Source organism: Trichosurus vulpecula, chromosome 3, assembly GCF_011100635.1.
Source record: "Trichosurus vulpecula isolate mTriVul1 chromosome 3, mTriVul1.pri, whole genome shotgun sequence".
In the NCBI taxonomy this organism is placed as follows: domain Eukaryota; kingdom Metazoa; phylum Chordata; class Mammalia; order Diprotodontia; family Phalangeridae; genus Trichosurus; species Trichosurus vulpecula.
The window spans coordinates 101,391,751-101,408,114 of NC_050575.1; the positions used below are offsets into that span (position 1 = coordinate 101,391,751).

Genomic DNA, 16,364 nt, shown 5'->3' on the forward strand with positions numbered 1-16,364 from the left:
TTGGGAGCCAAAGTCAGAGAAGGATTTAAAGGAGGAGCCACAGGTCCCCAACCATATATACTTGACATAATTCAGAATAAGCTTGGTCACTGATGCTGATCAAATAGCTCTTCGCTCAGCCAATAAGAACAACTCACAGTCATTTAATACTTTAAGATCTGCAAAGTGCTTTACATACATTACATCATTTGATTCCCACAACAACCCTGTCAGATTGCACAAATGTATAAATTAGTAAAATAACTCTTAAAGAACAGGATGTATTGAAGCCAGGGCTCTCTGGAGCCTTTCAGGAATGAGTCATCTGGAGAGCCCTTTCTAAATAGCTGAGGGTTTACCCCTTTAAGCACAGAGCTTTTCTTTTAGCCTCTTGGGGGGTAGAAAGCTTTCTGTTATGGGTTGGACATGTATTCCCTTCTTATTGAAAGCACTGAGCGCATGCAACCATGATGAAAGTTGATGGTGCTAGGACAGGGTCTAGTGAGGCTGACTTGGGTAGCTGTTTGCTACCCAGTGATTAACTTAAGGTTGCTATGCTTTGGGAGTTCTTGGTTCCTTTTTGTTTTCCTAATGGTTTTTGTATCCTCTCCCTCCTGTTCTAGCTGCTATGATTGTCTTGCCTCTAACAGTTCCCTCCCCACTTCTAATTTCCTGTGGGTTAGGAAATCAAATGTGTAACAAACCTATCTTGTTAGAATTGTGTGTAAAATCAGAATCACTGGGCCACAAGTGAAGGATTAAAGGACTCACCAGGAGTAAAGTGCATAAACTTTGGTTCATGGACTTTGTGCGCTCCCCCCTCCATTGATTATGATTCCTCCTAACCGGAATCCAATCATTGTGCTGGCTGATCTGTCTGAAGTTCCAGTCAGTAGTAATTTTCCATCCTGAAACCTAAAGACAAATGCATTATGTTCTTTTTCAGTCAGTTAGAATCATAAAGTCTCAGAGATGGAAGAAATCTTTATAATAACCTTTATCATGTGCAGTAATTCAGCCTCAGTTTAAAGCCCATAGTTTTCAGGGAAGTCAGACCTTCCAGATCCTAATCTGTCATGTGTTCTCTCTGTCTCTGTCCCTATCTCTCTTTGTCTCTGTCTCACTCTCTGCCTCTCTCCGTCACACTACACGTACACACACACACATATGCATATTATGTATGTATGTATGTATGTATGTATGTATGTATGTATGTCTCTCTCTTTTTCTGTCTCCTTACTGCCCCTTCCCTGCTAGGACCTTTCTGTCTGTCTCTCTTCTTCCCTCTCCCTGTCTTTTCCACTTTCTTGATCTGTCTCCTTCATCTCCATCTGTCTCTCCTTTTTTACAGAACTGGTTAAAGTCTTACGGCTATCTGCTTCCCTATGATGCCCGGGTGCCCACGATGCCCTCAGGGAAGGTCTTGCAGTCAGCGGTCACCACTATGCAGCAGTTTTATGGGATTCCTGTCACAGGAGTGTTGGATCAGACAACAATCGAGTAAGATTCCCATGGGACACTGTGTCCCTTAGCTTTTCAGACTTCCCTCTGGACGTGACAAGGCAAGAAGCCTTCCATGTTTTTCCTTCCTGCTGTTCTCACATTCCATGCCTGCTCCTTTCTCAGGGCCCCAGGGCCTTCTTTCCTGCCCTCTTCTTTACCCCCTTCCAGTTACCTAAATCTTCCAAGTTCATTGACTTATCTCAAATTCTGTCTCCTCTGTGAAGTCTTCCATGACCTCTCCCCCTCCGCCGAGTCCACACTGAACTCTCCCTCTTTTGAGCTTTTACTGCCTTTATCCTCACACTCACAGACTGGGTTCTTTTGTCCCCTACTCAACCATGAGCTCTGTGAGGGCAAGGCCTCTTTCTTATTCTTCTCCATCTTCCCAAGTGGCATAGGCTTCCGTATGCAGCAAGTGATCAGCCAATCAGCAGGCATTTATTAAGTGCTTACTATGTGCCAGGTCCTGTGCTAAACCATCATCAAATATTTATTGAATGAATGAATGAATGTATGAATGAATGATCCACATGAATCCTTAACAAGTAAGAGTATTCCTCCTGATATCGGATCTACCTACTAGAGCAAAAGTCAGGAGCTCTTTGGGAGAGTAGCCATGCTGGCTAGCAGGGAATCAAGAGAGTATGAAGCTACTGCAATTATGAATACATTTAGCATTCGTTGATCATGATGTATAATAAAATCAATACTTTTATGTACTCATTAGATTTAGAGCTAGGAGGGAACTTGGAGATCATCCGATAGACTTGCTTCTGCAACTCCCTGATGAATTGATCATACATTCTTTCTCTTTATTTTTTAAGATGAGGAAAATGGGATTCAGGAAGGGAAGTAGCTTGTGCAATGTCACACAGGTAGCAAATGATTTATTCTGTTCTAGTATTACTATAATGACACTTGTCATTTATTTAGTGCCTTGCATCCATGACCTTGCTTGGTCCTCAGAATAACCCTGGGAGGCTCACAGCGTGGTGTTATTATCTTCATTTTACAGACAAGGAAGCTGGGGCTTCATTCTCAGGGGCTATTATCTCCTTTGAAACTACCACTCCTAAAAGACTTCAAGCTTTGGTTCTAGGTTCCTCTGTCACCTTGACTTTGAGGGTCCTCCCTGGCCCAGGGAGCTGAGAACACAGCCTCCTCTATCCAGGAAGGAGACTCCATAAAAGAAGATAACTCAATAGAAGGATACATATCTAGCCTGAGATATTCCATCTCCTACCTCCTTGATTTTGCATTAGCCATCTTTCAGTCCTTTACCTCCTCTGCTTGGAACCCCCAAATCCCTTCAAAGCTCAACTCAAGTGCCACATCCTACAACACCCTGCCATCCTCCCAGTTATAGTATTCCCCCCCCCCAAATTTCTTTGAATTGATTTCATATATAAATAATTTATTTGTGTAAAGAAATAAATGTAAATAAATTTATCTAAATAAATAGCATATCCCCATAGAATGTAAGCTCTTTGAGATCAGAGACAGTTTTGTTTTTGTCTTTATCTCCGCAATGCCTAGCACAGGACCTGGAACTTAGTGGGTACTTAATAAATGTTTTTTGAATTGAATTAAGGGAGTCAAGAGTCGGGAGTACTGGGTTCTACCTCTCGGTACTGCCAGTGAGAGTGGTTCATTTCCTCTCTCTGGGACCCTGTTTTTCCATCTGTAAAGTAAGGGTGATGGATCTCTACTCCATCCATCTATTCCAAGGCCCCTTCCAACTCTGACATTCTATGAGTGAGCGTAAGCCTGGATCAGGCTTAAAGAGCTGAGGCTGCCTTAAAGGAGCTGGGGCTATTTTGAGTCCTGGTCTGGTGCAGCACAGCGGAGCCTCACATGGCAGGGAGACGGCCACTGCTGAGGGGCCACCTGGCCTTAGTTTCTTCTCTGTTCCAGAAAGACACAGGCACATTGGCTGGGGTTCAACTAAGGGTAGTCAGATGGTGGGAGGAAGCAGAGGGGTTGATCTGGGTAGAGAAGAACGCATCTCCCACTTGCCTGTCTGTCAATCATCAGTTTTCTTTCTGGTGCCTTTGGGGATGTGGGGGAAAGTGGAGGCTGAGCATTCTCCGCATTTTTCAGAAGAGGGAACTGAGGCACAGAGAGGCATTTCAAAGTAACCCCCAGATTGATCCAGGGTTAGAAAAGGAAGCTCAGGGCTTGACAATCGAAGGCCTGTATTTAAAAGGCATCTCCCCCCACAGCAACCCTGTGAATAGAGTGAATGTTTTTGTTTTTATTTTTTGGTCTAGCCCTGTGGTTTCATCAGTGTAAGGGATTTCTGGTGTGGAAAACTTCAGCCGCAAAGGCAGCTGGTGGCCTAGTGGGTAGAGCTCTGGGCCTGGAGTCAGGAAGACCTGAGTTCAAATCTGGCCTCAGACACTTAGTAGCTGTGTGACCCTGGGCAAGTCCCTTTACTGCTGTTGCTCCAGTTTCCTTGACTATAAAATGAGGATAATAATAGCCCCTGTCTGCCAGGGTTATTGGGAAAATCAAGCGACATGATATTTGTAAAAAGTGCTTAGCACAGAGCCTGGAACATAGTAGATACCATGTAAATGCTGATTCTTTTCTCCTTCTCCCTGCTACTACCAGGACCTTTATAGTCTTAACTAGTTGCTCAGGTCACTGAAAAGTTAAGTGACTGGCCCATGGCCACATTGCTAGTATGTGTCAGTGACAGAACTTGAACCCAGAGCTTCCTGACTCCAAGGTTGGGTCCCTAGCCACTATGCCATGAAGGCTTTCAGTACAGACAGGTATTATCTCTGATTTACAGATGTGGTGAAACTGAGGCCTTTAGAAGGAGCTAGGTAGCACAGTGGATGAAGCGCTGGGCCTGGAGTCAGGAGACATCTTCCTGGATTCAAATGCGGCCTCAGACACTTACTAGCTATGTGACCCTGGGCAAGTCACTTAACCCTGTTTGCCTCAGTTTCCTCATCTGTAACATGAGCTGGAGGAGGAAATGGCAAATCACTCCAGTATCTTTGCCAAGAAAACCCCAAATGGGGTCATGAAGTTTGGACACGATGGAAAACAACTGGACAACGATATAGACGGAGGGTGGCTTGCCTAAGGTCATAGTGCATTTGTGATGAGTTGGAACTAGAATCCAAGTTTCCCAGCTTCCAGCCTAGAGCTTAGATATCCTATTGGAGCTGGTCAATTTCCCACTAGTACACACTAAGCACCTACTATGTGCCAAGCCCACCTTCTACAGGAGGCTTTTCCTGATTTACTGCAATTCTAATGCCTTTCCTCTGTTGATTATTTCAAATATATCTCGTCTATAGTTTGTTTGTACATAATTGTTTGCATGCTGCCTCCCTCATTAGACTGTGAGCTCCTTTTTTACCTTTCTTTTGTATCCTGAATGCTTAGCATAGTGTGGCACATAATAGGAGCTGAATAAATGTTTATTGATACTGACTATGGGGTCACAAACATGAGAAGGCATGCTGTACTCTCCGAGGGTTTGCAACCCAACCAGAGAAACCAAGAAACTAGTCAGTGCATGAAAAGGGAACAGACTATAATTTCCAAATAGAGGTTGCCTCCAGTGTTTAGGTGGCGGTGGTTGCTATTCAGTGGTTTTTCAGTTGTGTCCAACTCTTTGCGACCCCTTTTGGGGGTTTTCTTGGTAAAGATACTATAGTGGTTTGCCATTTCCTTCTCTAGCTCATTCTACAGATGAGGAAGCTGAGGCAAACAGGGTGGAAGGGACTTGACCAGGATTACGCAGGTACTTAGTGTCTGAGGCTGTATTTGAAGTCAGGTCTTTCTGACTCTAGCCCTGGCATTCCGTCTACTACATCACCTAGCTGCCCCAAGATTTAGGTACCAGACTCAAAAGTGTTATCCTCTGAAATAGACCCATCGAGAAATCAGTGGATAAGATTAACCATATGCAGAGGTCACCAGCTCGAAGAGATGGCTTGTGAAAAGTTCTGCTGACCTTATGAGGGTATCAATCAATCAACAAGTATTTATTAAGCACCTACTATGTGCCAACCACTATACTCAATCCTGGGGATACCAAGATAGACTGAAATAGTCCCTATCTTTGAGGAACTTATATTTTACCTGGTAAGAAAACCTATGTGTATGTAAGTGCATATAAAACAGTTACAAGGTAAATAAAAGTTAATTTGGGGAGAAGGGAAAAGGGAGGGAAAACCACTAGAAGCTGGGGTAGAGGGCTAGAATGAGGAAAGTATTCATGTGGAAAGAAAGTGGTGCTTCAGCTGAGTTCTGGAGGAAGTAAGGGAGTCTAAGAGGCAGAGGTAAAGAGCTTTCAGGGTAGCTGGGTGACTGAGCTCTGGGCCCGGAGTAAGGAAGATCTGAGTTCAAATGCATCCTATAATAATGCAAACAAAAATAACACAGAAAGGAAACCATACTCCTAATGACCGCTCTTCGCCTGGGAGAATATTGCCCTCCTTTCTGTAGAGAGGTGGGGTGCAGAGGGTACTGAAAGTCGCATGCACAATAAGAGCTTATCAATTATATGTATATATATAATATGCATACATATATGTATGTATACATACGTATATGTGCATATATGTATGTTATATATATATATACATACATATATATATATATATATATATAAAAGATGGTTTTGCTTAACTCTTTTTGTTACAAAGGATGGTTTGTTGGGGGCCAGGGGGCATACCTGAAAGTGTCTGGGATGTACAAACAAAAGGCATTGATAAACCTTATTATTATTATTTTTAAAAGAATTGCTAGTTATCTCCTCAAATTAGAGTCCACCTCTACTCCATTCCCACCCCTGATGGATAGAACTAGGGACAAACCAGCACAGCCTTATTATTTGATAGTACCATAACTTGGGGCCTGCTACAATATAATGGAAATGATCACAGCTTTCTCAAGATCCTTTCCATCGAGTCTTACCTTGATGGGGTGATTCTGGGGTGATTCACAACCTGGCTCTAACCTCTCTTTCCAGAACTCTGTGGTCCAGCCAAACTGGCCTTCTAGCTGTTCCTCACACAATACTCCATCACCCATCTGGCTGCCTTTTTATTAGCCTTCTTTCATGCATGGAAGGAAGGAAGGAAGGAATGAAAGAAAGAAAGAAGCATTTATTAAGTACCTACTATATGTCAGGCACCATGCTAAGTCCTTTAAAAATGTGCTCTTGATCCTTGCAACAACCCTGGGAACTATGTGCCATCATCATCATCACCATCATCATCATCATCATTTTACATTTGAGGAAAGGTTTATTATTTTACAGACAGAGGTGAAGTGACTTGCCCAGAGGTCACTCGAGGCTGCGTTTGAACTCAGGTCTTCCTGGTTCCAGGCTCAGTGCTTAATCCACTGTGCCACTTAGTTGTAATGTTGCCATATCAGTTTCTTAGACAATGTCCCTGGAGTGGGGCACGACAGCACAGCTACATGGAAATTTCCCTTAAGAATAGTCAGCTCCCTGCGTTCTGATTCTCCACTTGCCACGTAACCTTCTGACTCTTGTAATTGGGTCTCCTGAGTAGACCAACTCACCAGAGGAAGAACTCTGAGCATTTAGGTGGGGCTGGTATTTGAGGCAGCCAGGAGTATTTCTCAGCATAAGTTAATACACTGTCATCTAGTTTATTAATTAGTCTTATGGGGTTGGTTAGTGGAAGTCTATTCTCCAGAACCTGATCTCCCTGGGTGAGCCGACAGAACTTGAGTTCCTGAAGGCCAGCCCCCAGATTCCATGACTACCCCACCACCACCCAAGGCACAGACTCTCCATGAGGAGGTGAGCCTCCAGGTGCCTGGTCCTTGCCACCTGTGCCAGATCAGCCGTATCAGGAACAACTCAACACCAATGCCAGGCTGTGGTCCTGTGCACAGTGCTGCTCCTATGGTCTACAGTGGTAGGGAAAGGCATGGGAGCAGAACCTCTCCTCCCTTCAGAACAGGACCTGGAAAACCACACTGAGCAATGGGAACCAGAGGAACTACAAGTTTTTCTGAAAGACAGGAAAGCAGCATTCTGGTCCAGGCTTTGTGGTCAACTTACTGTGTGCCCTTGAGCACATTGCTCCCACCTCAGTTTCCTCGTCTACGAGATCAAGGGCAATAACATCCCGCAATTATAGTGACAAAAGCCTTTCTATCCATTGTTTAATCTCAGCCCCCTAGAAGCCCTGTAGCAGAGGCTGCACAGATACTATTCCCATTTTACAGATTTGGACACCGGGAAATTTCAATGTCTCGTCCAGGGGCATAGCGATCCATCAGTCAACAAGCCTACTGTAATTAGGTGCCTGCTGTATGCCAGGCACTGTACTAGGCACCAAGGATACAAAGATGTATAACAATAATGATGATAATAGCTGGTATTTCTGTAGCGCTTGAAGGTCTTCAGAAGAGCACTTTATGGCAGGCGCCATCATCATCTTCATTTTATAAATGAGGAAACCAGGCCTGAAGGGATTACCTGTTTTGTCTGAGGTGCAATTCCATTAGATCACCTAGTTGCCCAAGTCCTTACCCTCAAAGAGTTATACATGTATGAATAGATGCCTGTAAGTTATAAGTGCCACAGCTGGGACATATAGCATATTGATTTAGAGCTGGAAGGAGCCTTAGAGACTGCTGAGTCCAAAGCCCTCATGTTACAGATGAGGAAACTGAGGCTTGACCAGCCAGTAAGTGTCTGAGGTGGAGATTTGAACCCGAGTCTCCCTGGCTCCCAAGTCCCAGTGCCCTATCATTTATGCCACTCGGATCTAGACTCCCCGTCTCCCAGACCTGCGCTTGTCCTGTCACTACATGGCTCTGCCTCTCCAGAGGGCCCTTCCAGCCTTGCCTGTGGTGCCTGTCTCTTAAGCTCTCTGGCCAGTGTGCACGTGTATGCTCTCTCTGCCCAGGTGGATGAAGAAGCCTCGCTGTGGTGTCCCCGATCACCCCCATCTGAGCCGCCGGCGCAGGAACAAGCGCTATGCACTGACGGGGCAGAAGTGGAGGCAGAAACACATCACCTACAGGTAAGCGCTGCTCACTCTGCCTGTGCTTCTGCCTGGTAGGTCTGGATCCACTCTCACATCCAGAAGAGAAGGTGGCTCTCGGGGCCCTGAAGCTAACTGATCTGATGCTGACCCTCATTACGGATGGAATCAAGGCTCAGTGGGGTAGAAGGGCCAGAGATGTGGGATGTGGGTGTCACTATGGTCAGCGGATCAGACGTCCACTCCTGACTCTGCTACCTTCTACTTGGGTGAGAAAAGTCCCTTTTCACTGAGCCTCAGATTCTTTGTGTGTAAACTGGAGTTGGATTAGAGCCTCTAGACAGTAACTAAGACCTTTTCCAGCTCTGTACCCTGCAAGTCACTGAGTCTGCCCCACTCAATTGGTGTTCTACGCACTCAGCCAGGAGATTCTATTTGGGAGAGTCTGAGTCTGATGGGATCTATGCTTGGTTGCCTCCTATCCCTAACCCTCTTGCCCCTTACCCCCTGCCTCAACTCCTACCCATCCCACCCTAATTGGCAAGGTGTTATTATTATACTCTATTATTATATAATATATTATTATTATAGAACTGGACTCCAGCTCATGCTGGGATCTGATAGTTCTGATCCTGGAGTCTGTCACAGGGCACAGTTCTAGGGGTTGTTGGGTCTGGGTCTGAGAGCATATCTTCTGAAGCATCCAGAGGAGGGTGACTAATATGCTTCGAAGACTAGAGATCATGCTATTGAAAGACTGGTTGAAGAAACTGGAGAAGGGAAGGGAAGACTTAGCAGAGAAAGAAGGGGTTGAGGGGGACAGTACAATTGCTATCTTCAAGTATCTTAAGGCCTATCTAAGAGAGATGTTCTAATCAATCCAGGGAGCAGAAGAAGGAATAAAATAGATTTTACAGGGAGGCAGATTTCCACTCCATGGAATGGAGAACCCACTGAAAATATGTGTTGCCTAAAAGTGCAATGAGCCACTTCAAAGGTGAACATTCTATCTCTGGAGGTCTTCTAGGAGAGGCTGGATGACCACTTGTTAGAATATTGAAGAGGGAATTTTTGTTCAGGTACCAAAGGGATTTGATGATGTAAGAGATGTTCCTTCCAGTTAAGATTATGTGATTCTATGACTGAAGCAGGGGCTGGATAAACTTGGGTTCCCCCAATCAGCTCCTAGGGCTCAGGGCCAGGGTCCAATCTGGACATCTCCAGGAGCTCTGACCAGGGCCCACAGTTAACCAAGCTTATCCCAGAATGGGAACGTAAAAGGAACCAAATGGGAAAAAAAAACAACTTGTTTTCTGTTCCTTAAGAGGCAGAGTGAAATAGCTAGGGGAGAGTCTTGGGAGCTGAGTCAGGAGGTTTGGGGTCTGGTCCTGCATCTCCCACTGATTTGCTATGTGAGCTTTGGCAGGTCTTCCAAGTGCTCTGGGCCTCAGTTTTTTTCTGCAGTACATAATAGTAACTCACATTCATATTAGCATTCTGAGATCTAACAAGTTTTTCTCTACATCATCTTATTAGAGCCTCAAAACAGCCCTGTGAAGTAGATATTATCTCTGATTTATTGATTAGGAAACTGAGGTTTAGAGATTAAGTGATTTGCCCATGGTCTCGCATTCTTTGAACGGGGAATCTCCTGACCCCAAGATCAGACTACCTTCCACTCTACCCCAACATGCCTCCTAATAGGCTCTTCAATACCAACTTTGCCCTGAAGATAAAATGAGATGGTGGATGTGACTCACATCCTGAGGTAGAGAGGAAGGAGGAGGAAGTGGATCCAGAGGGGAAGAAGGAGAAAAGGACTACTGCAGGAAGGAGAGGTCAAGCCTGGAGACAACTAGGCCTCATCCTCATGGCCTCATCCTTAGCCCTGGGGTGGAGGGGGGTGGGGTGTTCTACCTCACCCTCACTGACCTTTTCCTTTCTCACCAGCATTCACAACTACACCCCCAAAGTAGGCGAGCTGGACACACGGAAAGCCATCCGCCAGGCATTTGATGTTTGGCAGAAGGTCACTCCACTGACGTTTGAGGAAGTTCCCTACCACGAGATTAAAAGTGACCGCAAGGAAGCAGACATCATGATTTTCTTTGCCTCTGGTTTCCATGGGGACAGCTCCCCTTTTGATGGCGAAGGGGGATTCCTAGCCCATGCCTACTTCCCCGGCCCTGGGATTGGTGGAGACACTCACTTTGACTCTGATGAGCCGTGGACGCTGGGGAACGCCAACCATGATGGTAAGACCTGTCTCAGGCACAGGGTGACAGTCTCTCCTTATTCAGGGGGAATATACTAAAGGCTCGAGGGATGTGGTGAAGATTAGTCATGGTCGCTTCCCTTGCAGAGCTGCGTATCTAAAGAGTAACATTTATTCAACAAATATTTATCCAGCAGTGCCTTGTGCCAGATACAGGAAAGGCTACAAAAATAAACAGAAATGGTCCCTGCCCTCATGGAACCCCTGGTATGAGGGAGGGATAGGTTTGGTAAGGGAAAAACACATACACACACACACACACACACACACACACACACACACACACACACACAGAATTAAAATACTAAATAGAGCACAGTCAGGACATAAAAAAGGTACACCCAGAGTGCTATTCAGATTCTGAGGAAGGCAAGAGCTTTTCTGCCTGGGTGATCAAAGAAGGCTTCAGGGATGACGTACTATTTTAACTGGGTCTTAAAGGTAAGGTAGAAATAAGAATCTAAGGGTATGAGATCAGTTGAAGGAATTGTGGGATGTTTTTAGTCTGGAGAAGACCTAAGGAAGATATGAGAGGTGTCTTCAGGTGTCTTCCAACTCTGACATTCTGTGTTTCTGTGGACATTTGAAGGGCCGCCATGAAAGGAGCTTAGGCTTCTTAGCAGATGCAGAAACAGTACGGGGAGGTTGAAGGGAGGAAGGACCCAGCTCCATGTGAGGGAAATCATTCTTAAAAATTAGAGCTGCTCAGAAGTGGAAGTTTCCCATTACTAGAAGTCTTCAAGCGGAGGCTAGATGGCCGCTTCTCAGGGACATTGTAGAGGGATTCCTACCTCAAGCAGAGCAAAGATGTAAAGATCTCCAAGGGACTTTCTACCTTTAAGATTCTATTGTTTTATGATATGATTTGGCCTTTCTGCCTCCATCTTCTGCGAACTGTTAAAATAATCCTACAAAGCAGCAGCCTGACCTCATCGCTCCCCACCTCAAGAATCTTCACTGACTCCCTATTTCCTCTAAAATAAGACAAAGCTGCTCTGATAGGGCTTTAAAGACCTTCACAGTTCAGCTCCAAACTATCTTTCCAGACTGATTGAACATCACCCTCTTCCTGTGCCCTGCCCCTGCCTCCCCCTACCCCTTCTCCCCACACACACCTTATGCTCCCTCTAAACTTGCTGTTCCCTTTATACAACATTCCATCCATCTCTCAGCTCTATGCAGGTTTTTCCACAAATTGGGAATGTACTTCCTCCTTCCCTCCCTCCCTCTCTTAGAGTCCCTAGCTTCCTTCAAGGCTCTACTTTCTCTTTTTTCCCCCTAATTGTTAGCATTCTCTTACCTCCTCAGATTCTTTTTGCAGTCACTTACCTGTTTCCATGTTCTCTCCCCTAAGACAGTGGTTCTTAAGCTTTTTGGCCTCAGGACCCCTTCACACTCTTAAAAATTATTGAGAACCTGCCAGAGAGCTTTTGTTTATGTGGGGGATAGCTATTGATATTGGTTGTATTAGAAGTTAAAATGGTTATGTTTTAAACATTTATTTATCTATTCATTTTTTTTTGGAGGAGGGAAGGCAGGGCAATTGGGGTTAAGTGACTTGCCCAAGGTCACACAGCTAGTAAGTGTACTGAGTATCTGAGGTCAGATTTGAACTCAGGTCCTCCTGACTCCAGGGCCAGAGCTCTACTCACTGTGCCACCTAGCTGCCCCTATTTCTTCATTTTAAAATAACAGTAACATTTTAGTGAAAATAACTACATTTCAGAAACAAAAAAATTAGGGAGGAGAATGTCATTGTTTTATATATTTTTGCAAATCTCTTTAATGTCTATCTTAATTGAAGGAGGCTGGATTCTCCTAGCTTCTTCTGCATAGTCTGTTGCAAAAAGTTGTTTTGCAAGAAGAAGTTTTGAAGTAAGTGAAGAAAACCCAGCCTCACATAGACATGTAGTTGGATAAGGGAGGAGTTTTTTAATAGTCAAATAATGTCGGTATTATTATGAAGATGGTTCCCTCGCAGACCCTTAAAAGGATCCCCAGACCACACTTGGGGAACTACTGGCCCAGGAGAATGAAAGTCCTTGAGGGTGAGGACTATTTTGCCTCATCACCTGAGGGTGCCTTACACACAGAAGGTGCTTAACAAATGCCTGCTTGGTAGTCCTCCTGGTCCAGGACTCTGTCTCTGATAAGACACTAACTGAGAAATATAGTGCACAGAGAGCCAGTCCCGGAGTCAGGAAGACTCATCTTCCTGAGTTCAAATCTGGCCTCAAACACTTAATAGCTGTGTGACCCTGGGCAAGTCACTTAACCCTGTTGGCCTCAGTTTCTTCACCTGTAAAATGAGCTGGAGAAGGAAATGGCAAACCACTCCAATATCTCTGCCAAGAAAACCCCAAAGAGTCAGACACGACTGAACAACAACAGAATATACAATGGGAGGCCCACTTTTTTTTATCATCATCTCCTGGATCTCATATTCCCATGTCTCAGAATTTCTTTAGTAATGTGCTGTGGTTATGTCACTCAGTTTTAGGGTGGGTCTTTTATAAGGGACAGACACAAAAGCATGTAGATTTTCTCTTGGGTATATCCCATAACCTACTTCTGAAGAGACGTCTCAGCAAGCCTGTGTGAGTAGGGAATGCCCTCCTGGAGCAGAGGCTCTGAAGGACGATGCAGGAATGAATTCTAGAGCGAGTGGATGACACTAGGAGGCAGCTAGGCAGGTCTCGAAGTGCATCGAGTGCTGGATTGGGAGTGAAGAAGACATGAGTTTATATTGTGACTCAAGCACTTACCAGCTGTGTGCCCCTGGGCAAGTCATGCTTGTCTGCCTCAGTTTCTTCATTTCTTATCTACCTCCCCAGGTTGCTGTAAGGATTAGATGACATAATACTTGTAAAGTGCTTTGCAAACCTTAATCTAAATAAATGCTGACTCTGCAGGAATGCTGTGAATTTTGGGTGGGCTAAGAGGCTATTCAAAAAACTCTCTGCCACCTCTTCTGTGTGCAAAAGTGTGTGAGGAGGAAGACGACCCGGGGGCTGCCTGCTCCTCTCCCCCACCCTCAGTCCCCTTTGGGCTGGTGGCTCCTGGATGGTCCTGTTGTGTCCCTGTGGAGAACAGAGATTGGCCACCTTTGGGATGTTTGCTGGAGGTGGTAGATGACATAATTTAGCCAAAGCTGGCTCTGATGAAGATGTTGAGGTCTGCCACTGAGGCCATTCCTCATCGGTGCCCCTCATTTCCCTTACCCAGGCCTAACCAGCTGTGTTCTTGAACTGGAATAGCTGCCAGCCCTAGGCCTGGAGTCAGGAAAATCCGAGGTCAAATCTGGCCTCAGACACTTAGTAGCCATGCAACCTTGGGTAACTGATTTCACCTGTATTTGCCTCAGTTTTTTTTTTTTTTTTTGTGGAGGGGGGAAGGCAGGGCAATTGGGGTTAAGTGACTTGCCCAAGGTCACACAGCTAGTAAGTGTCTGAGGTCGGATTTGAACTCAGGTCCTCTTGACTCAAGGGTCTGTGCTCTACTCACTGTGCCACCTAGCTGCCTCCTAGCCTCAGTTTTCTTAACCGTAAAATAGGGATGGTAATAGTGCCTACTTCCCAAAGTTGTGATAGGAACAAATGAGATAGTATTTGTAATGCACTTAGCACAGTGCCTGGCACATATAAATCCTAACTATTATTTGTTTGTGGGGAGGAGGCGAGCTTCAGGCTCCTGATTGAATTGGATAGAAAGGTCACTTGACACTTGACTACTGGTGCCTCTCTTAGCTTTTCTAGGACTCAGTTTCCCCATCCTTCCACCAATATAGGTTAACACCTCAGCAGTTTAGCCTTAGAGAGTTGCCTGCAACTCTGAGATTAAGTGACTTGTGCAAGGTCATACAACCAATATGTGTTAAGACTTGAATCCATGTTTTCCTGGTCCAGAGACTGGCTTTTTATTCACCACATCCACTGCAGTGTCTCTGTGAGGTTAGTACTTAGAGGTATTGTTATCATCTCTATTAAACAGAATTAAAATTAAAGCTCTTTTAAGCTCAGAGTGATTACATGATTTACCCAGGGTCACACAGCTAGTAGTTAACTGTCTAAGAAGAGATTTAAACCAAAGCATGAGCATTCATAGAACATGATCCAGGGTGTCTACACGTGCTGAGGTAAGTATTTTCGCTGGCTGTTGCCACCCTCAGTTATCTCTCCCCCCGATTGGAGGGCTGGAGGGCAGAACAATAAATTCTTCCCGAAACCTTTCTTTATAGAGGGCTTAGAACTTTCCAGCTAACTCCAACTTCTCCCATCTCCTTGGCTTCAAGGATACACTCCGATGTTCTTCTCCCCTCCTTTTGTGTGTTCTCTTCCCCCATTAGATTATAAGCTCCTTTAAGGTTGGGACTGTTTCTTTTTCTTATTTGTATCTTCAGCACTTGGTACAGAGACTGGCACATGGCAGGTGCTTAACAAATGCTTGTTTCCTTCCTCCCTCCAGATTCCTGGCATAGGTCAGGATTCCTTCTTCTTCAGACCCTTTCCCTTGTTTTTGCAGTGAAGCACTTCTATTGTTTTTCCTTCCTTCCTTCCTTCTTTCCTTCCTTCCTTCCTTCCTTCCTTCCTTCCGTCCTTTCTTCCTTTCTTCCCTCCCTCCTGCCCTCCCTCCTTCCTTCCTTCTTTCCTTCCTTCCTTCCCTCCCTCCTTCCCTTTCTTCCTTCCTTTGTTCCTCCCTTCCTTCCTTCTTTCCTTCCTTCCTTCCCTCCCTCCTCCCCTTCCTTCCTTCCTTCTTTCCTTCCTTCCTTCCTTCCTTCTTTCCTTCTTTCCTTCCTTCCTTCCCTCCTTCCTTCCCTCCATCCCTCCCTCCTTCCTTCCTTCCTTGCTTCCTTCCTTCCTTCCCTCCCTCCCTCCTTCCTTCCTCGCTTCCTTCCTTCCTTCCTTCCCTCCCTTCCTCCCTCCTTCCTTCCCTCCTTCCTTCCTTCCTTCCCTCCCTCCTTCCCTTTCTTTTTTCCTTCCCTCCCTCCCTCCTTTCCTTCCTTCTTTTTAAGGACTGCTTACTTCATTCTTCCTACCAACCTGAAGAATGAAAGGCTGAACATCTTGAGCCCCTCTCTGTTTTCTGAAAGGCAGGTGGCCAGCCTGCATTTACACATATTTAGCTGTCACTTGACCAATCCACCTCCAAGTAGCTTGTAAATATTTTGCTTTTACTTTGTGCATATTTTTCCCTATTAAAATGAAAACTCTCTAAGGGCAGAAACTGGGCAGAAAGGGCAGAAAAAGGGCAGAAATTTTTGTCTTTGTATCCCCAATGCATAGTACAGGGTCTGACACTTTTTGTGTTTAAAGTGGACCTGTGAATTCACGGGTACAGGGAGCTACTCAGGAGGCACTCCCTCTACCAATACCAGTCAGAACCTTCTCTGTCATTTAGAATCATAAAGAGTTGTATAGGGTTAGTTAGAGGCTAGTTGGTTGACTTGCCCAAGGTCACACAGCCCTCTGTGTCAGAGACCTAGGTCTCTCTGATGCTGAGGCTGGATCTCTCTCTGCTATTACTCTGCCTCTCAGTTGGCACGTGGTAGGTGGTTAATAAATGTTTGCTCAATGAAGGAGGACCTATCCCCACCCCAGTAAATTCCAGGAGTG

General features: G+C 45.2%; 1 protein-coding gene across 1 annotated transcript in view; it reads left to right on the top strand.

Moving 5' to 3' along the window:
- The window catches only part of MMP24 (matrix metallopeptidase 24), a 61,322-nt gene that overhangs the window by 10,253 nt on the left and 34,705 nt on the right, over positions 1–16,364 (top strand). Inside the window, exons 2-4 of the mRNA XM_036751745.1 lie at positions 1,331–1,479; positions 8,400–8,516; positions 10,428–10,732. Of these exons, the coding sequence (XP_036607640.1) occupies positions 1,331–1,479; positions 8,400–8,516; positions 10,428–10,732 (571 nt within the window). The remainder of the gene's footprint in view (positions 1–1,330; positions 1,480–8,399; positions 8,517–10,427; positions 10,733–16,364) is intronic.